General features: G+C 39.3%; 1 protein-coding gene across 2 annotated transcripts in view; it reads right to left on the bottom strand.

Moving 5' to 3' along the window:
• Positions 1-22,227, bottom strand: part of ARMH3 (armadillo like helical domain containing 3) — a 161,244-nt gene that overhangs the window by 101,661 nt on the left and 37,356 nt on the right. For both annotated transcript variants that reach the window (XM_058187855.1, XM_058187854.1), the window contains 4 exons: positions 21,141-21,206; positions 19,572-19,641; positions 18,780-18,840; positions 17,110-17,198 (listed from right to left, as the gene is read on the bottom strand). In XM_058187855.1, the coding sequence (XP_058043838.1) occupies positions 17,110-17,198; positions 18,780-18,840; positions 19,572-19,641; positions 21,141-21,206 (286 nt within the window). The remainder of the gene's footprint in view (positions 1-17,109; positions 17,199-18,779; positions 18,841-19,571; positions 19,642-21,140; positions 21,207-22,227) is intronic.

Consider the following 22,227-nt stretch of genomic DNA (forward strand, 5'->3'; position numbering starts at 1 on the left):
TCCATTTACAAACTTGAGAGCAGAGTTCACCATTGTTATGGAACAATAATAACACATGAAATACACTGCTGGGTACATGAAATTATCAAAAACTATAGGAAAAAATAATAAATTGTCGACTACCTACTGATCACCTTGATTAAAAAGTCATGCTAGAATGATCAGTTTATATGTAACTAATGAAAGGAGTCATGCCAGACTGACCAGGAAGAATCCTATTTCAGATCAGCATTTCTGTATCAAAGATAGGCACACTGGCTAGGAGGACATGAAAAATGAGACCAAGGAACTGCAAAGCAAACTAACAGCAAACAACAGTCCAACCAAGGAATCACCAAGACCAAATATACCAACACTAATAGAGCAAGTCACTAATAAATGAAATGAGAGCAAACCCTACTTCCTACTAGCACTGATATTACCTAGTTTGCTAATGAAACATCTGCAAGAAAACCACAAATCTCAGAGAGCCTCAAAAACCCCAAAAATGGGACCTACACAAAACACATTTCAGACATAATGTTCTAGAGATCTGGGGAAAAAAACAAGCTGAAACATCAGGGAGGGATTTAAAATTCAAAATTGTAATAATGATTGGATTTGGCTAAATTGGAAATTGCCAATTCAAGTCCAACTTGCTGTTCTGCTAAGAAGAAAGGAGGAACAATTCATTAATTCATCTCCTTTATTTATTTATTTATTTATTATTCATATTTGTATACCGCCCTATCTCCCGAAGGACTCAGGGCGGTTCACAGGCAAATAAAACATTTATATACACATTAAAATAACCATTAAAAAACTTATTCTAATGCCAAATTTTAAAATATAAATATAAATATTAAAACCAATTTAAAACCCCTATAAATTCAAAATCTAGGCCAGTCCTGCACAGATGAATAAATGTGTCTTGAGCTCGCAACGGAAGGTTCGGAGGTCCGGAAGTTGACGGAGTCTTGGGGAGAGTTCGTTCCAGAGGGTGGGAGCCCCCACAGAGAAGGCCCTTCCCCTGGGCATCGCCAGACAGCACTGCCTAGCTGACGGCACCCTGAGGAGTCCCTCTCTGTGAGAGCGCACGGGTCGGTGAGAGGTATTAGGTAGCAGTAGGCGGTCCCGTAGATAACCCGGCCCTATGCCATGGAGCGCTTTGAAGGTGGTTACCAAAACCTTGAAGCGCACCCGGAAGGCCACAGGTAGCCAGTGCAGTCTGCGCAGGATTGGTGTCATACGGGAGCCACGAGGGGCTCCCTCTATCACCCGCGCAGCTGCATTCTGAACTAACTGCAGCCTCCGGATGCCCTTCAAGGGGAGGCCCATGTAGAGAGCATTGCAGTAATCCAGGCGAGACGTCACGAGGGCGTGAGTGACCGTGCATAGGGCATCCCGGTCTAGAAAGGGGCGCAACTGGCGCACCAGGCGGACCTGGTAAAAAGCTCTCCTGGAGACGGCCGTCAAATGGTCTTCAAAAGACAGCCGTTCATCCAGGAGAACGCCCAAGTTGCGCACCCCTTCCATCGGGGCCAATGACTCGCCCCCAACAGTCAGCCGAGGACTCAGCTGACTGTACCGGGATGCCGGCATCCACAGCCACTCTGTCTTGGAGGGATTGAGCTTGAGCCTATTTCTCCCCATCCAGACCCGTACGGCCTCCAAGCACCGGGACAACACTTCGATAGCTTCATTGGGGTGGCCCGGTGTGGAAAAGTACAGCTGGGTGTCATCAGCGTACAGCTGGTACCTCACACTGAAGTCACTGATGATCTCACCCAGCGGTTTCATATAGATGTTGAACAGAAGGGGCGAGAGGATCGACCCCTGCGGCACCCCACAAGTGAGGCGCCTCGGAGCCGACCTCTGCCCCCCTGTCAACACCGTCTGCGACCGATCGGAGAGATAGGAGGAGAACCACCGATAAACGGTGCCTCCCACTCCCAATCCCCCCAACCGGCGCAGCAGGATACCATGGTCGATGGTATCGAAAGCCGCTGAGAGGTCTAATAGGACCAGGGCAGAGGAACATCCCCTATCCCTGGCCCTCCAGAGATCATCCACCAACGCAACCAAAGCCGTCTCAGTGCTGTAACCGGGCCGGAAGCCGGACTGGAACGGGTCTAGATAGACAGTTTCATCCAGGTGTCAGAGAAGCTGATATGCCACCATACTCTCTACAACCTTCGCCGCAAAGCGAAGGTTGGAGACCGGACGATAATTACCTAAAACAGCCGGGTCCAGGGATGGCTTCTTGAGGAGGGGTCTCACCACCGCCTCTTTCAAGGCGGCCGGGAAGACTTCCTCCACCAAGGAAGCGCTCGTAATTGCCTGGAGCCAGCCTCGTGTCACCTCCTGAGTGGCCAGCACCAACCAGGAGGGGCACGGGTCCAGTAAACACGTGGTGGCATTCAACCTACCCAACAACCTGTCCATGTCCTCGGGAGCCACAGGGTCAAACTCATCCCATAAAATGTCACCAAGACCACCCTCAGCCGTCTCACCCGCGTCACCGCAATTTTGGTCCAGACCATCCCGAAGCTGAACGATTTTATCGTATAGATAACCGTTAAACTCCTCAGCACATCCCTGCAACGGGTCATCCCGCTCCCCCTGGTGTAGGAGGGAGGGTCACCAAACAGGGCGGCTGGGCGGTTATCTGCCAATGCAATGAGGAGGAGGCGTAGCTACGCCTCACTTCCTCAATGCCACTAGGTAAGTCCTAGTATAGGACTTCACTAGTGTCCGATCAGCTTCGAGCGGCTAGACCTCCAGGAACTCTCTAGGCGTCTTCTCCGCGCTTCATCCTCTCAGCTCCTCGGAGAACCAAGGGCGGTTGGGACCTGCGCCGGGTCAGAGGCCGCAAAGGCACGACACGGTCTAAGGCCCCGCGCGGCCCGTTCCCAGGCCGCAACAAGTTCCTCAGCCGAGCCGTGAGCCAGACCCTCAGGGAATGGCCCAAGCTCCGTCCGGAACCCCTCCGGGTCCATCAGGCGCCTGGGACGGAACCAACGTATCGGCTCCGTCTCCCTGCGGTGGTGAATGGCGGTCAGAAAGTCCAGGCGAAGAAGAGAGTGATCTGACCATGACAAAGGTTCAATGACTATTTCCTTCAAGTCCAGATCTCTCAACCACTGACCAGAGACAAAAATCAGGTCCAGAGTGCTACCCCCAATGTGAGTAGGGCCATCAACTACTTGGGTCAGGTCCAAGGCCGTCATGGAGGCCGTGAACTCCCGAGCTGCCGTCGATGACAAGTCGGAAGATGGCAAGTTAAAGTCCCCCATGACTAAAAGTCTGGGGGTCTCAACTGCCACCCCAGCCAGCACCTCCAGGAGCTCGGGCAGGGCAGCTGTCACACAGCAAGGAGCCAGGTACGTGACCAGCAAACCCATCTGACACCTATGACCCCATCTCACAAAGAGGGATTCGCACCCGGTAATCTGAGGTACAGTGGTCTCCCTCGGCTCTAGACTCTCTCTAATCACAACCGCCACCCCCCCCACCCCTACCCTGAGCCCTCGGCTGATGGAATGCACGGAAACCCGGCGGGCACATCTCAACAAGGGGCACACCCCCTTCCGTGCCCAGCCAGGTTTCCGTAACGCCTATGAGGTCCGCGGCGCCCCCCTGAATAAGGTCGTATACTAGGGGGGCCTTATTAACTACGGACCGTGCGTTGCATAACATCAGCCGAAGGCCCAGGCTCTGAGGGTCTTGACCATCCGGGGAACGGGAAAAGGACGGGGGATCGGGGCGCGCGATCGCCTGCAAACATCGAACACGCGCCCCCCAGAACGATATGATCCCCCCCTTCCGCCATATCTGCCCCTCCCACTTACCGTCCTTACTTGACTTTCTCTCCAACAACTTTCTCTTTAGCTACTAACACCCTTTCATCAATGTTCTTCTAATGGGAGGGAGTTTGATTGTCTATCAACCTTTCTTAAACTTGTACCTAAACTTGTGCTCTTGTGGCTCATTCCTCCAAAGGCAAATGATATTTGCCCAAGTACTATAGGGGAGGAGAAATACTTTGTAGATGGTGGGACTGAATGGATAAAGAGGGATATGTTGTAATATTCCATTTGGCTTTCTGAGTTGACTTTTATCTTCTCTTGTATTAATTTACACTAACCTAAGCATGACCCCTTCATATAACATAAATACAATAGAGCACATTTTTACCAGTTTTACCAATTAGGACACTGTTGTCTCCCCATCTGCTTCTCTGAGAAAGTTATGTATCAGCTATAATGATCTCCGGACAGTTTGTACCAGGCTTAAGAGGCACATTAAAAGGGAAATTGTAGGAGAAATTTGAATCAATAAATTTATGCAACTGGTTTTAAAACATACTCAATTTCCTTTTGTGGCTGGTGTGCCCATGGGGAGCAAAAAGCCAAAATTGACCTAAAGTTAGCCAGCTCAACTCATATAACTACATTGTTAATTACTTTAACCAGGGGCAGAGGTTTGGTTACTTTAACAGCATGGCTGCCATATAATGTTTCTTTGAAAGAATTTCAAATAATCTTGATTTCGCAAACCTGAGAATATAAATTAACTTTTGACGTCTGTTAAGGAGTTCATTTGTGGCTCACTGTTCTGGTGTTTTTTAGCTTGTTTTTATTGTTTGTTTAAGAATAAATGCTTTCTCTCTGAAAGATTTGAATATGTCATGACTTATTTTGTGTTGTTGGTCAGAATCATCACAATAGCGAGACAGAAAACTAAGTTTATATAGACCACAGAAATTCATTATACATGCATATTTAGCTATTCAGAATGGTTTCAGTCTCTGATCATTAATAACTGGCAGTATAAAAGAAGACAAGAAGAAGAAACACAATCACAATAGTGGCAGTTGCTGGCATTCTTTGAACTTTTAAAAACATCTAACATACTAAGAGGAATTGAAAGTGATCTGAAAAGTCAGTGGAAGGATAAGAAGGATCCCATATTCTAGATATAGATGTTGCTATAAATTAAGTAAGCATATAACAGACAAAAAAACCAAAAACAGTTAAATCACCTTAATTCAAAACATCATTTGAGTAAACATAACCAAGGAGAGAGGTACAAATATAAGACAAGATTGTGATTAGAAAATCACAAGCAAATACCACATTTCATCCTCACATGTGCAGAACAGAGTATCAGCCTCTGAGCATAGTGTGTGTTCATAGCAACATTAATGGATACAGGATAATATTGTGTCACACAGAGCACTATGCTCTTCTCATCAATATATCCAGTTTGATTTAAATGCTTAGGGTTGTGAATAAGACCTTAATACCGTATTGATTCAGGTCAAAATAGACTTTTGCTCGTATTGTGCTTAAAGACATCAGACTTCAAAGCAAAACAGCAATTCCAAATAATCTCTCCATATAGCCAAGATGCAGTTAAAACACGTTTCCAAGGTAACTAAGCTTCCATAGCAAACGTTGCCATCCAAGGCAATCGCTACTTGGGACTAAGACAGCTGCCCTGAGTCTCTGTGATAGCAGTTTATTGGGAACTTCTCCCAGTAGTAGGCATTAGGTATGTTTAATTCAATGATTCAGCTTTAAAAAATTCATTGTCAAATCATTCAGCCAAAGAGTTGGAATGCTTCATATTCTACAGTCAATAGAAACTTTTCTTCCTTCCGTTCATATTTTTAACAATTTGCTTCCAGCAATTATCCATTAGACAGAAATCACAGGCTGATAACAATTTGTTCTAATCCAGTGTTGGAGAAATTCTGTCACATAAAACTTCTGGATTGCAAAATAATGTCTAAGGAACACTCTTATCTGTGCTCAGTTTGGTTCACTCTTCAATTTCCTCCAGCAACATTTTAGGCATTGCATCTCCTGAAGCAAATCTGATAAACAATTGATCCCTCCATGCATGATCCAATCCAAGGCCACTGTTGCCATCTCATTCCAAGTGGTGATTATGGCCTTAGTTGAGCTAAGTACTGGAGCCTCAGGGAAAATCTCAAGCTTTCCCTGAAATCCTATTTGGTCCATCAGGGACCTAGGCTAAACTGATCAATTCAGAGCACACAAAGGAAAAGAATATACCTTCAAACGTTTATTTAAAAATAGTCCCAACATTATTAAGATCTGAAGACACTGTTCTTGTGGATTTAGTGAAGAAGAGAGAAAAAATATGATAGCATTAGAAATTAGAAAATATCTTTCAGTTACAGTTTCATGTAATCTGGACTAATTGTCCCAATGGCTTTGGAAATACACTTCTATTCTCTTTGTTCCCAGTGTCTCTACCAGTGGTGGGTTTCAAAAATTTTTACTACCAGTTCTGTAGGCATGGCTTGGTGGGTGTGCCGTGGCTTGGTGGGTGTGGCAGGGGAAGGATACTGTAAAATCTCCATTCCCTCCCCAATCCAGGGGAAAGTTACTGCAAAATCCCCATTCCCTCCCCAATCAGCTGGGACTTGGGAGGCAGAGAATAGATGGGTGCGGGGCCAGTCAGAATTTTTACTACCGGTTCTTTGAACTACTCAAAATTTCCGCTACCGGTTCTCCAGAACTGTTCAGAACCTGCTGAAATCCACCTCTGGTCTCTACCTCCTATACACTTCAAGGCTGAATTCATGGAAGAGACTTTGAGCATGAGAAACCTACTCTTTGTATGCTCCCTTCTTTGAAGGGTGTAATTGCAAAAGGAAGCAGCAATTTTTGTTGCAGAAGAAAGCAAGGACCTTGGATTCCTTTGATACAATATTCTTTCATAATAAGGATTATACAATAAGGGCAGCAAAAATACTTTTCTGTCAAAAGTATGTTTTAAGTTGTTTAAGGTGATCTAGTCGCTCTAGATAGATAGGGCTCAGGGGAAGATTTACAGGGCTGCTGCGTGGACTATTCTGGCATCTGTCAGATAAAGTGACTCAGATTCATTCTCAGTGGTAATCTAGCTGTTCACGTCATATGGAAGCACCTGTGGTGCAGTTTTCACAGTTATCTGTGACTTTATTAGTCCTGATGAAATGGACTGAATCCTTCAAGCTGTGAGTTCAACTACCTGTGGTACAGATACATGTCTCTTCTGGATGGTTAAGGCTTCCCAGGAGTGATACGTAATTGGAGCCATGAAATATTTAATGCCTCCTTGTGGGAGAGTGTGATGTCTATAGGAAGTAATCATCCACCATCTTGAGGCCACTGATGTACCCAATGGAACTGGGCACTTTTTATCTAGCCTCCAATCTTACAGTTATGGGAAAAGTTATTGAAAAGCTGGCTGGTTTGAAGTTTTAGAAGGTCCCGGAAGAAACACATTATATGGACTTCTTTCAGACTTATAATACTGAGATGGCACTGATGGTTCTTGACAATAACTTCTGAGATGAGGCTGTACATCCATACTGGGCCTCCTTAATCTCTCAGAAGATTTACCATCAATTACATCATATTTTGGGGGCAGCTCAGGGGACTGGATATGAAAGGTAAATTGTTCTAGTACTTTTCCTCCTAATCTCCCAGCAATGGCCTTCATAGGTAACCATACTGCTATCAAGGCTAATAACCATTAATTCACATGTCTTCCATGAATTCACCTAACCTTTTTTGAAGTTAGCTAAGCTAGAAGCCAGTAACACATCTTATTATAAAGCAAGAAAATTTTATAGAAGGTAATGGGCCCACATAGGAAGCAGTGGCATTTAGTTTAATTGAATCAATTACATCTCTTATCCAATTTCCTTTTGCTGTGATACCGTCAGAAGATAAAGTATAAAATAGCTAGTTTTTCAGTCAGTTGTTATCCATAGATTTTTATTTTTAAAAAATTGAAATTGCTACAAACCTTGGACTAATTTATAGATGGGCACTTCCCCTGCTTAGCATAAAGGGACTTTTCCGTTTACAAATATGTACTATCTCTCAGCCCCAACCACTCAGGAAAGCAATACTGAAGTTTTGTCTCTTTCAATATAATGACCTAGAAAAACAATATTTTTTTCCAAATGCTATTCTTTCTAATTTTGCAACACTATCCTAAACTGAAATACATAAATCAACATCACATTTCTTTGTAGCATGAAATTACTATTTTGTTACATTACACAGATAAATGTCCAACACAAAAGTTGTTGTACATCTTCTGTATGCAAGACAGGTTATATACAGCAGAATGAAGAAGATATATCCTGCTTTCTTTCTTCTAACCATCAGATTAAAATTTTAGTATAGTGAAATGCAGATCAGATAGAAAGCTCTGCTGAAAAGATTTTGTGAAGAAATATACTTAAAAAATTTAACTGCAGTGAACCCTGGGGATAAAGCAAGCTAACATTAAGTATTAGGGTACTGGCTGCTGTCTCTCTTAATGCAACTTCCTCATAAAATCCTGTGGAAAGATTTTCTGCTTGCTTCTTGAAAATCACAGTCCAGAGTTCTTACTCGTATAGATGCCCTACATCTTGAAGTATGAAAATACAAGGTGGCAAAAGCAGGAAGCTAGACTCTGGAAAGTTTTTACCTAATCTATGCCTCAAAACTTACATCATGTCAGCTGTTGCCTTAGGCCACACTCACCTATTAGGAAAAAAACTGAAATCTTCCTAAATGTATTCTGCCCATGATTTATTAATAAACACTTCAGCTGAGAAGAGGCTGAGGGAAGGAACACCACAGTAATTGACTGTGCAATTTGAAAAAAAATTCAGAAAAAATACCCAAGCATAAGGCTATTTGCCATCTTATTCAAAAGGCACAAGACACTGACTAATAGAGAAGTTATAAAAAGACAGGTTCTGGCTGAATATTAAGAAAAACAGCAAGAGCAGATCACAAATCCCCAAGGGAAGATTCCTGCACTGAACACAAGAACTTGAAGATCTAAATGACTGTCTGCAACCCTATGATTCTATGAAAAAGTAGAAGTCAGTGAAAGGCCCATAAAATATAATGGGGGAAAGGTTAGACCTGAAATGTGTCACTAATATTAATTGCTTGAAGTGGTAGCATTTGTTTTGAGGTCTCGCCAAGTCAAGAGAAGGAAGTTAAAGCAGAAGAAGCAAGCTGGCATGGATGTCAGGTGGATTATGCCAGCAAAAGGACCATTTAACCATTATCTTCAGGCATTTAAAGAGATATATGCATAGAATCAGAAAGCATCAAGTTTAAATACTGTTTAAAAGTACTACATTTTCTCTCTTACGACAATAATTACTAAAAATTTGCGTGATATTGTTTTTAGCAACTCTAGGGCAAGAAACACGTGAAAATTGAAAGTCCTTATATAGGCTTAAAACAACTGTGGAGAAGTGGAAAAAACAAAAATAAAAATAGAACTCCCCAAAATCCAAAGAAAGAAATGCAAAAATCTAAGACCTATTCCTGCAATTCTTAAGCTTTGCCTAAACATGAAATGCTGCTTCTAAAAATTTGCCCACTTCAGTCTAAATAGGACAAGAGCTCACAGATAATGCGGTAATCATATTAAACTGGATGACTCAGATCACAGGGCATATATCGCCTAGAAATGTTCATTGAATTAACAAGCAATAATCAAGGCTAATAGTTCTGAAAACTAAAAGGTTAATTATTAAATCAAATTAATTTATTATAATGAACAAATTTTTAGCTTCGCCTACCAACAGGTTTCTCATACTAAAACTAGAAAGGTAGTATATAAATTGAACAAATAAAATCAATTCAATATTCTAAATAAGTAAGAGTAATCATAAGTATTCACTTTTTTCTAATAAAGGAATTGTGAACGTCCTTAAAGCCCCAATAATGACACAATTACCCTATGTTTTGCCAAGTTAATATTTCAATGCTTGCACTACTAAAAGGTAGAAAAGAGAAAGGTGCAGAAATAAATGAAGTTCCTAAGGGAATAGCAGGGATTTGTTGGGATACAAGAACTAGCTACACTGAACTCCAAATTGCTATGTAAGTGTTCAAAAACACTGGCTGGGGGGATTATTTATACATTGGGCCAAACATCAGCCATATCCTTCAGGAAGAAAATCAAGACTATCAGCTTCTTTCTTATGAATAAAGGCATCAAACCTTCCCAAGGAACAACTTACCACAGATCCAGAGAGATAGCAGACAATTAGGACAGGATATAGTTGACGCTGACAGGCTGATTGTCAATTGATCAAGAAAGCAAAGACATTTTGCCAAAGATGAGTTGAGAACTGATTTTAAATCAACACATCCAAACATATCTTATAAACTAAAGCTGATATACACTTGGCCATATAGCTTTGGAGGCAGTAAAAAGGTACCTTTGTTATGGATTACCAGATAAGTGTAAGAAAAGGATGTACATGAATGTGAAACTTGATGTCTGCATGTAAAATGCAACTGAACCAGTAACTCCACTGATAATCTGTTATACTGGGGGCTTCCATGAAGGCAATAAAACTAATTGAAGCCCAGGCTTAATTGTAGCTTTTATTACATGCTAGATATCATGTTCTAGAATGCTTCAAACTACAGATAGCCCTCAACCTACATCTGGCTGCATATCAACCACTCAAAATTATGATAGACTTTAAAAATAACTTACAACCTGTCCTTGAAATTATAACTATAAGATTACACCCTCATGGTCATGTGATCGCATTTGGGTGATTGGCAACTGGCTTACAAAACCAGCTGCAGCATGCTGCAGTCATGTGACTGTGATGACAACATTTTAAAAAGTGTTTTGATTAAAAAAAATGCCAAAAACTAGCTATTGGTATAGGGTAAGGTTTGCTTAAACATGAAATGCTGCTTCTAAAAATTTGCCCACTTCAGTCTAAATAGGACAAGAGCTCACAGATAATGCGGTAATCATATTAAACTGGATGACTCAGATCACAGGGCATATATCGCCTAGAAATGTTCATTGAATTAACAAGCAATAATCAAGGCTAATAGTTCTGAAAACTAAAAGGTTAATTATTAAATCAAATTAATTTATTATAATGAACAAATTTTTAGCTTCGCCTACCAACAGGTTTCTCATACTAAAACTAGAAAGGCAGTATATAAATTGAACAAATAAAATCAATTCAATATTCTAAATAAGTAAGAGTAATCATAAGTATTCACTTTTTTCTAATAAGGGAATTGTGAACGTCCTTAAAGCCCCAATAATGACACAATTACCCTATGTTTTGCCAAGTTAATATTTCAATGCTTGCACTACTAAAAGGTAGAAAAGAGAAAGGTGCAGAAATAAATGAAGTTCCTAAGGGAATAGTAGGGATTTGTTGGGATACAAGAACTAGCTACACTGAACTCCAAATTGCTATGTAAGTATTCAAAAACACTGGCTGGGGGGATTATTTATACTTTGGGCCAAACATCAGCCATATCCTTCAGGAAGAAAATCAAGACTATCAGCTTCTTTCTTATGAATAAAGGCATCAAACCTTCCCAAGGAACAACTTACCACAGATCCAGAGAGATAGCAGACAATTAGGACAGGATATAATTGACGCTGGCAGGCTGATTGTCAATTGATCAAGAAAGCAAAGACATTTTGCCAAAGATGAGTTGAGAACTGATTTTAAATCAACACATCCAAACATATCTTATAAACTAAAGCTGATATACATTTGGCCATATAGCTTTGGAGGCAGTAAAAAGGTACCTTTGTTATGGATTACCAGATAAGTGTAAGAAAAGGAGGTACATGAATGTGAAACTTGATGTCTGCATGTAAAATGCAACTGAACCAGTAACTCCACTGATAATCTGTTATACTGGGGGCTTCCATGAAGGCAATAAAACTAATTGAAGCCCAGGCTTAATTGTAGCTTTTATTACATGCTAGATATCATGTTCTAGAATGCTTCAAACTGCAGATAGCCCTCAACCTACATCTGGCTGCATATCAACCACTCAAAATTATGATAGACTTTAAAAATAACTTACAACCTGTCCTTGAAATTATAACTATAAGATTACACCCTCATGGTCATGTGATCGCATTTGGGTGATTGGCAACTGGCTTACAAAACCAGCTGCAGCATGCTGCAGTCATGTGACTGTGATGACAACATTTTAAAAAGTGTTTTGATTAAAAAAAATGCCAAAAACTAGCTATTGGTATAGGGTAAGGTTTGCTTAATGACTGCAGTGACTCACTTCATGGCTGTCATAAAAATAGTCACAAAATTGAATCCAGTCACATTGCACCTTGATTTAGGAATGCAACAACTTACAACCAAAATTCAGAATTCCATCATTGTCATAAATTGAAAACTACAGTAGCTGAATGCTGTCTTTTTTGCTTTTTCTTGTTTCTATAAAATCTCAGTCTCGCAAAGCACCCATCATAAAATCATAGAAATATGTGTTCCTGACAGAGAAATATTAGAACAGATTGGAAATTCTGCTGATACAGAAGCCAGCACAAAATATCAGAATCAATACTCAGGCTAGCCAAAACAGTTTCTATGATGACACATTGCTTATTTATTCCAATTTGTTAAATGTTGCTTTCCGATTAGAATAAAATACCTAAAGCAATTCACAATCAAACAATGGACTAGTCCCACAATTATGTGAATAAATCTCTACCTGATAAACATTTCAAGAATCTGTGGTTTTCCTAATGGAGGAGATTGTAAAACATCTTGATTGTTTTATATCTAAGTGTTAGTCTCCTGGCAGAAATTCCTGATTCCTTTTGTCTCCTGATCTTAGCCCAGAACTCTATTCTCATATCTTGGTACAAAGCAAGGCCTGTACAGAACCCCATTTGAGCCATTCCAAATTACTGATCCTTGTGTTTCAAGGCCTCTGCCAGTCGCAATCTCCTACAAATGTCTTTATTTCTCCCTATAATTTTCTCTTTAAGTTGGTCTAAACACAGCCTTCTTCCTGCTCCTCCCTCTAGGGCAGTGATAGCTAACCTTTTCTGGACGCGTGAATGTGCACATGCATGCCCAAACCCTCAAAATGCAATGTGCACATGGCCCCCCTGCACGCACCCCGCCCCCTACACATGAGCAGCAGAGACTCGATGATCAGCTGGCCAGCAGAAGGCACATGCGAAAGCATGGCAGAGTTGAACTGGGGCAATGGCTTGAGTGCCCACAGAAAGGGCACTACGTGCCACCTGTGGCATGCATGCCATAGATTTGCCATCACAGCTCTAGGGTCTCCAGGTTCCAGTTCTTTATGAATATAGTCCCATCGTTTCTGAACAAGCCTGTAAGAGGGATTTAAAATTCTGTCCTTATTAGATTAATGTTTTAGGATGAGTTCTGGTTGCTGTGGATTGTAGGTTAAGATTAGGTTTATATTATGGATGAATATGTGCTCAGTCCTGTTCTGGGATATAATTTTAAATATACTGTTTGTTAGTGTTTTAGTCTTATTAAAAGGAATCTGAGCTAATTTCATTGTACTGCATTGATTTGTAATTATTGTATTTTTGTTTTCTTCAATGCCTTGGTAAGTATATTATTCCAAAAAGTTATGGCTATCTTGGCAAAGAATGTTGAATGAATTACCAACAGTTATTCAACATAATCTTCTAAAATGTATAACATTAAAGTTAAAATAGTTGTTATTTACATACTTTAAATAGAAATAAATCTGGTATATCACCAGAAATACAATTTTTTAAAGCCTGCATAAATAGAAAAGATCTACATACATTAACAAGCATGCCGTAATAATCAGAAAACAAATAAGATTCTACCACCAAAAAGGCCCTCTTCTCAATAACTACCTTACTTACGTCTCAGCACAAGGTAAGTTAAAAAAAAACTTTGAAGCAGATCTGAGAAATTAAGCAGATTAATTAACTGAACTGTTTTCAATCTTAGTAATTTTCTAAATTCTTTATTCACACACATACACAATTTGAATAAAAGTATATACAATAAAATACAAAATAAAAAACACTACATAAACCTTTAAATTCAATTAAAACACAATTAAAAGCCAGCTAAAAGCCTGGAAAAATAAAATGGTTTTCCATCTGTAATTAAAAAGATGCTAGGATGGATGCCAGTCAAGACTTTCTAGGAGGGAATTCCATAAATGGAGTATACAACAGAAAGAACTCTGCCCCCCCCCCCGTAGAAATTCACCTCAACTCGTTTGGTGAGGGAATTTGATAGATGTTAGATAGATAGATGTTTTTAGGATCCAGGTACAGTACTACTGTATGTTTTTAGATAGATGTTTTTAGGATCCAGGTACAGTACTACCTGTATGCAAAGCTTCATGCAACCATCCAAACAAAAAAGTCAATCATCTCTGATCTAGATTCTTCTTGGCCAAACTCAATGACTCAGTGTTAGGCCACTGTTTAATGAGCGTAACTAAGATGTCAGAATTTTATCCATTCATTACTCCAATACAAATGCTATGAAATATTTTGAACCTTGGAAATTAAGTAATTATGAAGAAAGCCAGCACAATCCATACTTTCTGATCAATGATATGACATGGTATCAGCTTTTTAGAAAGAAATGGAATAATCAGTACTTAAATCCAATATTTTATAGAAAACTACTATGAATTTCAACAATGAGACATAAAAGGAATATCCACATCCAGTTGTCTAGATACAGATATTTTTTTTCTGATGGCTATTAAATCCTATTATTTCATTATTCTATACTCCCTACATATTTGTTGTGTAAAGTAAGCATTCACTTAGCTTTAACTTAGAATTAAATTCTGCAAAAACTACTTTAAAGGTAAAGGTAAAGGTTCCTCTCGCACATACATGCTAGTCGTTGCCGACTCTAGGGGGCGGTGCTCATCTCCGTTTCAAAGTTGAAGAGCCAGCGCTGTCCGAAGACGTCTCCGTGGTCATGTGGCCAACATGACTCAATGCCAAAGGCGCACGGAACTCTGTTACCTTCCCACCAAGGTGGTCCCTACCTTTTCTACTTGCATTTTTATGCGCTTTCGAAACTGCTAGGTTGGCAGAAGCTGGGACAAGTAACAGGAGCTCACCCCGTTACACGGCAGCACTAGGTATTCGAACCGCTGAGCTGCTGACCTTTTGATCGACAAGCTCAACATCCTAGCCCCTGAGCCACAGCGTCCCTTAAAAAAAAACTACTTTAAAAACTACTTTTACTTAAAAACTACTTTAGGTAGCATTAAATATCGCAACTCCACATCTTATATTTATCTTACACATCTTATACTTTTTATCTCTAATATTTAGAGATGTGAACTGTGATGCAACATTATCTTATCAGTTATATCATTATCCTAAGGCAACTAACAGAGGGCAACAGGGAGCAAGAGGCAATAATTATAGAGTTCCCAGAAAATCCAGTTCAAACATCAGTTCTATCAATTAGCTTCCCAATAATATGCACAGAATACATTTAGAAACCTGCTAAAGGAAAAATTCACAAAAGGAAATATTAATTAACTTATGTAGGATCAGAAAATGACAGCAGTTTCTTCTATTTATACAGAATTCCCATAAGGGGGACTGCTAGCCACAGTATTCACAGTATTTTTAAGAAGAAAGCTTTCGAAAACACTACCAAGAAGAAATTAACTGAAAACCTAAATTACAAGTATAACGTACAATTCCTTAAACATAGACAGAATGTCTGGGCTTTTTGAGAAAAACTTAATTAGGTCATGGAAGACTTTTGTCAGAAGACAGAACAGAACAGTTAGCTGTACTCAAAAACTTGTACCACAGCAAGGAACAATGACACAAAATAAGAGACTAACTAAATCTACTGGGGCAATCTAACTCATTTCCAAAATACATGCTAATTTCTGAGAATTAAGTTTTAATATCCCCCATCTCACTGAATGGAAAACATCCTTTCAGAGCTTAGTGTTTGACAGAATTGCTAGGCCAAAGCCTGCTTGCATCCCTTTGTAGTTTTCCATATCTTTGAATACGCTGCCAACAATAAAACAGAAAATATGTCATATTAAAATGTCAAAATACAAAATCAGAAAAAGGCTGATCACACCTTTTTCAACTAATCAATTTTAAGAAACAGCATAAACTTTCATGAACTACAATTCATTTCATCCAATACCTGCAGCTCATAAAATCTGTTCTGTCCCCCCTCCCACTTCACGGAGAAACGTGTTTCACAGTCCTTTTATTGACACAGACCTGATTCTTCTGTAGGAAGCAAAAGACTTGGCAGCAACCGTGCAGAGGCCTGCCAAGTTCTGAAGTCTTTATCTCGGACAGAGATAAAAGCACTCTTGTCCAAGTCCCGTTGCCAAGCTTACAGGAAAGAAAGGCCTTTAACTCCTGAGCGACCGAGCTGCAACACACACTGGGTAGTTTTTTGTCCGTCACAAAGCCCAATGGAAGCTCCACCCGCTTTTATCCCCTGTGGGGTATGGCTCCGTGACTCAGCACTCTCTGAGCCTGCCACACCTCTTCCTCTGCTGCGCACGCTTATCTCTTCGTCGCTGCCTCGGGTCGATCCAGGATTGATCCTCAGCAGCTGGAGCTTGGGGCGTTGCCAGGGAGGAGGAGGAGGGTCCGGGAGAGGGAGGCCTTGTCAGCTCCTCCTCCTCCTGGCCTGCAGCTGGAACCTGGGGCGAAGCCAGAAAGGAGGGTCCTGGAGAGGGAGGCCTTGTCGACTCCTCCCCCTCACTCTCAGAGTCATCCTGCTCCATGAGGACAGGCTCGGAGGCCGGAGCCACAACAAAATCTTATGCTTTTTCATAAAACGGATAGATTAGAAAATGTGCTACCAGGTTCCTTCTGATTTTTTGCCACCATAAGTTAACAAGACTCTCCTCCTGCCTTGTCAGAATACAGATTCAGTATGCTGAAAACACACACAGGAAAAGAACCTAACAAAACTCCCATCAAAATGGGAGCTCTGTGTTGAAGTGAAACAACTACAACATCTCGATTCTAAAATATGAAACTTATCACAGTAGATCCCATAAAAAGGTTTCTCTACATGGAAAAGAGTCTCAGCACCAGCAAAAAACAAAGCTAGAATTTAAAAATACTAATTCATTTTCCTTGACTCTCCAAATTGCGTTTACAGGTAAAATCACCTACAGTCAAGTACTGGAATATAGTATACATTAGCATTGCATTTAACGCTTATTTTAAAACTATGAGCACTGACTCTATGAAGGAGTATGTCGGCTGATGCTAAGACTAAAAACGTACCTGACCAGAGTTCCCTCCAAGTGTAATGAAGTCTCACTCTGCACTTTTTCTGGTAGCAAAGCAGCTTGTGTACTATTTGAATACAACATCTGGAGCAAAAAAAAGGAATCCACAACATAATCATGAGCGAAGAATTGGGAGTGATCCCAACTACTTGTAAAACAGCACCTCAAACTATCAGTATGGAATATTCAGGATATCAGTATATCACTGATGCATGTGGAGTTATTAAATTTAGTTGATATTTAGTTGAAAATCTGAAAGTGGATGAAATGTGTACTTGACTAATATTCCACACAAATAATCTAGATTCCAAGGAAATGAAATATGTTTAACAACTTTTTTTTGAAATTTTGAATTTAAAACAATCAAATCAAGAATAGTGTTTCCAACTAGACTGGAGATAATACTAATTGGGTTCACATCAAATGCAAAATATGATTTTTATTATTTTGGCTACATAAATTGCATGAACCCAACCATTAATATTTGCAAATCATGATTTATGGCTTAATATGTTCCCTGAAATTAATCAAAAATTGTTTGTTCAATAAATCATGATTAACAAACTGAGGCTTAGCACATGATACTAATCATATCATTTAGATTAACAGCACTCTAACACATCACAATATCATATACTCAGAGTTACTAGAAATTCATCCTGGTTCACATGTAATGCTAAACTGCATTGCTTGTTTATTTAGGCTTAATGTGATATAGGATCCACCAGGGATGAAATGCTACCGGTTCGCATCGGTAGTGATAAAAGCTACCGGTTCAGGTGAACTGGTAGTAAAAAAAAAAAGCTAAATCCTGCTTTCTAGTGAATCTAAATCACGTTGTCCTATTTACCTTGTTAAACCTCCTTTTCCTGCACGAAGCATGCATTTGGCATGCACTGTGCATACGTGCACGCAGCGTGCATTTGAATGTATTGTGTATGCGTGTGCAGCATGCTTTTGGCGTGCACTGCACATGCGCACTGTGTGCTTTGGGCATGCACTGTGCAAGTGCACACACAGTGCGCGTGCATACCGCGCATATGTGGGCAGCGAACTGGTGGCAATCCGCAGAGGATTTCATCACTGGGATCCACTCATTATGGCTTAAAATTATGTTATATGAAAATTATTGAATATCTGTAGGGAATCTCAAAGATGCAATACATGCAAAGATTCTAAGAATATTTTTGAACTAAAGGACTTGGAAGGATAGAAGGAAAAAACTTCCAAAAGCAAAACTAAACAGAGTTTTATCTAGCTGCAGTATAGGAAACACTTGGAAGCTACTATTTCTGCCAAGGGTGGTATTAAAAAATACTGAATGAAAGGCTGTCAAAACTTCTGCACCTGCCACATTTAGTTTTCCTTATTTTAAATAATCTACACATAAATAGTTAGTGTGCATTCCATTTTCCAGAAAGGTGTCATGTTTAATTTTGTACCAAGGAGAGGATATATCAGCTTCTGTTTACTTAGGGATGCACTGAAACATAAAATTTGACCAGAGAAAATAACAAATATCATATTACGTTAAATAATTTAGGAAAGAAAAATGGGGATTCAAACCATTTTTCTTAATTTTTCAATGGATTGAACAGAAACATCATTGCTTGGAATTTGAAGAGCTCTTAAAATTAGCTAGTATTTCATGTAGTTGTTACTTACACGTAGAGATCCATGGGAAATTCTTTCATCATGTGTGTTATTATGAATTCCACCATCAGATCTGCAAAAAAGTGATAAAATATTTTAAAATATAGGTTTTATAATTAGTTGCCATTCAAACTGAAAATTCTAAGTTATATCATTCTTGGCTAGTGTTATCCACTGTTAACAATGGCCTAGATATAACATTATGTACAATGATTCCAAGCTATACTTCTTGGGAAGAGATAAATCGTACAGCGTGTGCAGTAAGGAACTAAGGGACAGGAAATATAACTATAATATGGAAGAATGGAAGTCTTACCACATCACCTACACTCAGAAACATTTTACTCCAATATACAAACACAATATATTTATTTTAAGTTGACAAAATAACCCAAACAGCTTTGCTACTTTTCCTCTATAAGTATTTTAAAAACTGTAAAATAGAGGCGGTCCTAAGGATCCTTGCATTCAGTCCTCCATAAAACCTTCTATACTTTATTGTATTTATATACAGCACTCGCCCCATATAAAGAATTTAACCAGTTTTTCCATTACAATCTAAAAATCTTTTAAAATAAATATATTCCCTCACCCTTCAATTAGCTTGGAATGGATTTGTCTAGAAAAGCTTTTACTTCTTGCCAAAAGAAGGAAGCAATAGGTGGGAAACACAGAACTGCATTATATTGGTAAATGAAATACATTTCAGAATTGGCTTATAAATATTTTCCCCTCTGCACCAACCCTTTATCCCCCCCACCAATCTTGAAGAAGCTGTGGACAAAATCTGGCAGGTAGACTTACCCAGCACTGCACAAACTAGAGGTCGACAGGGAAGATTCTTATCAGCGGCTTTCTTCCTGTGTCTCATAGGCTTCAAACACATGAAGATGAATTAGTCAGAAGGAACAAAGCCTCCTGATTACCAAAACTACTAGTATTTTCCATATAAATCAAACTGCTCAGAAAAGGATGGTTTCATCCTCTCGTATAGGTATCCATAGCTGGTCACAACAGGGGGAAAATTATGATATTCACATGATGACATCATCATGCAAATCCAGTCTAACTGCTAGCATCATGATGTCAGATGCAAGTATGTAATTTTGGGAATTTCTTTGATAACATCATGCTGCATATTACTTCACTACCTCTCCCTGCAGACACTGATATGTTCTTCTACCCCACATCAGTTATTTTGCTCATTAAGCTTTAAAGCAAAAAGGTAGCTTAGGCAACTGCAATACCAACCAGAGTAGAGAGAAAATACTGAGATAGTTGGACAGATTTTCATGTAATCATTATATCTTTATCTTTCAGCTGGAAAAATAGAAAAAAGCAGCTATTCACACAAGAGACATACAGGCTGCCTTTGCCCAATGCACTTTGATTAGCTGACTCAGAGAGGCTTTAACATAACCCAGTCAGTGAGTTAGAATATATTAGATTTATTTCAAAACAGCCCAGGGTTGTTTGTGGTTAAATTCACTTTCCTTTGTCAGTTGTGTTGTAAGAATACCAAAGAGAGTATTAACAAAGGTTTAACTTTCTTTGTCTATTGCTGAAACAAAATTAAATCCTACAGTTGCTCTAAAATGAATACTTTAGGAATTTCCACTCTTTCTCCATTCTATTTTTAACTTTTTCTTCCTGCAGTCACATAGTATAGGATGAAACAGGGAAAGAAATTAACAGGATTAATAAGTGTCCCAACTGCTTCCAAAAATGTTAAGAACAGCAGAAAGTGACACCTGAAATAGCCGGGAACCCATGAAAAAATCCCATGGGATAGTAGTTGATTCCACCAGCCATATCAACTTAACTCAGCCTATGAAAATATACATACAAATATATTATTCCCTAATATCTCTGTAGATCTAGTGGTCTCTCATTGCCTCAATGAAAATTGCTCTCCACTGTGTTCTACAGGCTCACCCCACTCAAGAAATCTTGATGAGGTTGCTTGACCATGACTATGAGCCAGTCTTGCATTCTGAAATGAACTACTGGAATAGGAGTGGGAAGATTAAGAAAAATAAGAGCAGAACACCAAGTACACGGGACATTCACCACGGAAAGTTTCAGATATTTACCAACATCACCATGCAAATGCGTAATACCAAAGCATCTGTTCATTTATTTATCCAATTTATGCAGCTAAACATCAACAAGTGAGTCTGTGTGGCAAACAGAATTAAATTAAAAAAAACAACAACTAAATTGTTGTTAAAATATAATTTAACCTTTAAAAGGTTAAAATATAAAGCAGCTGAGAAACATCAAACCCAAATCACCAATACAACCAAGAAGTGAAAGAGAAAAAAATCCAAGGCTGATTTTGACCTAACAGAGTTCCTGATCAAGACAATTTACCATTCTGTGGAGGTTTACACGAAAATTCATATTGTCATCATGCAGAAAAGCATTAGCATACTGGTCCTATGGAAAAAGAAAAATAACCAAAGTAAGCAAGATCACACATTTTAACATCAAAGTAGTACTGAAAGATAACATTTATGAATGAAACAATCAGAAATATTACTCCTGGCAGATGATTCAAATTTATTTCTCATCTAGTTGACTAATTATGATTATTCAAGTTGGTTAACGACCATACAGATGTTCTCCAGAATTTCCATCTCAACCTGGTCCTTCAGGCTTTCCTGCAATACATCCATCTCCACTGCAACTGGATGTACCCACCTTGCTCCTGGTTATCCTCTTCTTCTCTTTCCTTCCACTTTTCTCAGTATTATAGACTTCTCAAGAGAGCTAGATGTTTGCATAGTATATTAAAGTATAAACTGTAGCTGAAGTAAAAACCCTGAATTGATTTTTCTATGAATTGTGTTTGTTTTCTTAATAATCCGTAGAATTCTCAGGAGTCCACTCCAATATCAAAATTCAAAAATGTCAATACTCTTCTACTTCTTCAAATTCCAAATTCTGCTTTCATAAATCGGGGAACCATTGCCTTCATAATTTTGATATTTGTAGGAATAGACATGTCACACATCCACTACTTCAGTGTATCTTTATTGTTAGTTCTTTGACAGATTGTCGTACTTGTCATTAGCTTGGTCTTCTTTAATATATAATCTTAGTCACTTTTTTACTGTACTTGCCTTTTATTACTAGTGTTTCCAGATTATTTGCATCTTGTGCTACTACATTAATGTCATCAGCATAATGCAGGTTTATCGATATTTCGTTATCCAATTTTCTTCCTTCAGTATTTCTCCCAGGATTCTGTGAGGGAAAGAGTATTTGAATATGAACAAATACTCTTTCTCTCATAAAAATGGAAAGAGGAAAGCTCTTTCCATTACACTTCAAAGGTTTCCCATTTCTGACTGTAAGTTCCCTTTCCCAAGCCTCGTTGTCTTCTAAGGTGAAAAGAGAACATCCTTTTACATGTGAAAAACAAACAACTGTGTCCAATATTACAGTCTTGATTTTT

Source organism: Ahaetulla prasina, chromosome 6 (genome assembly GCF_028640845.1).
Source record: "Ahaetulla prasina isolate Xishuangbanna chromosome 6, ASM2864084v1, whole genome shotgun sequence".
NCBI lineage: Eukaryota > Metazoa > Chordata > Lepidosauria > Squamata > Colubridae > Ahaetulla > Ahaetulla prasina.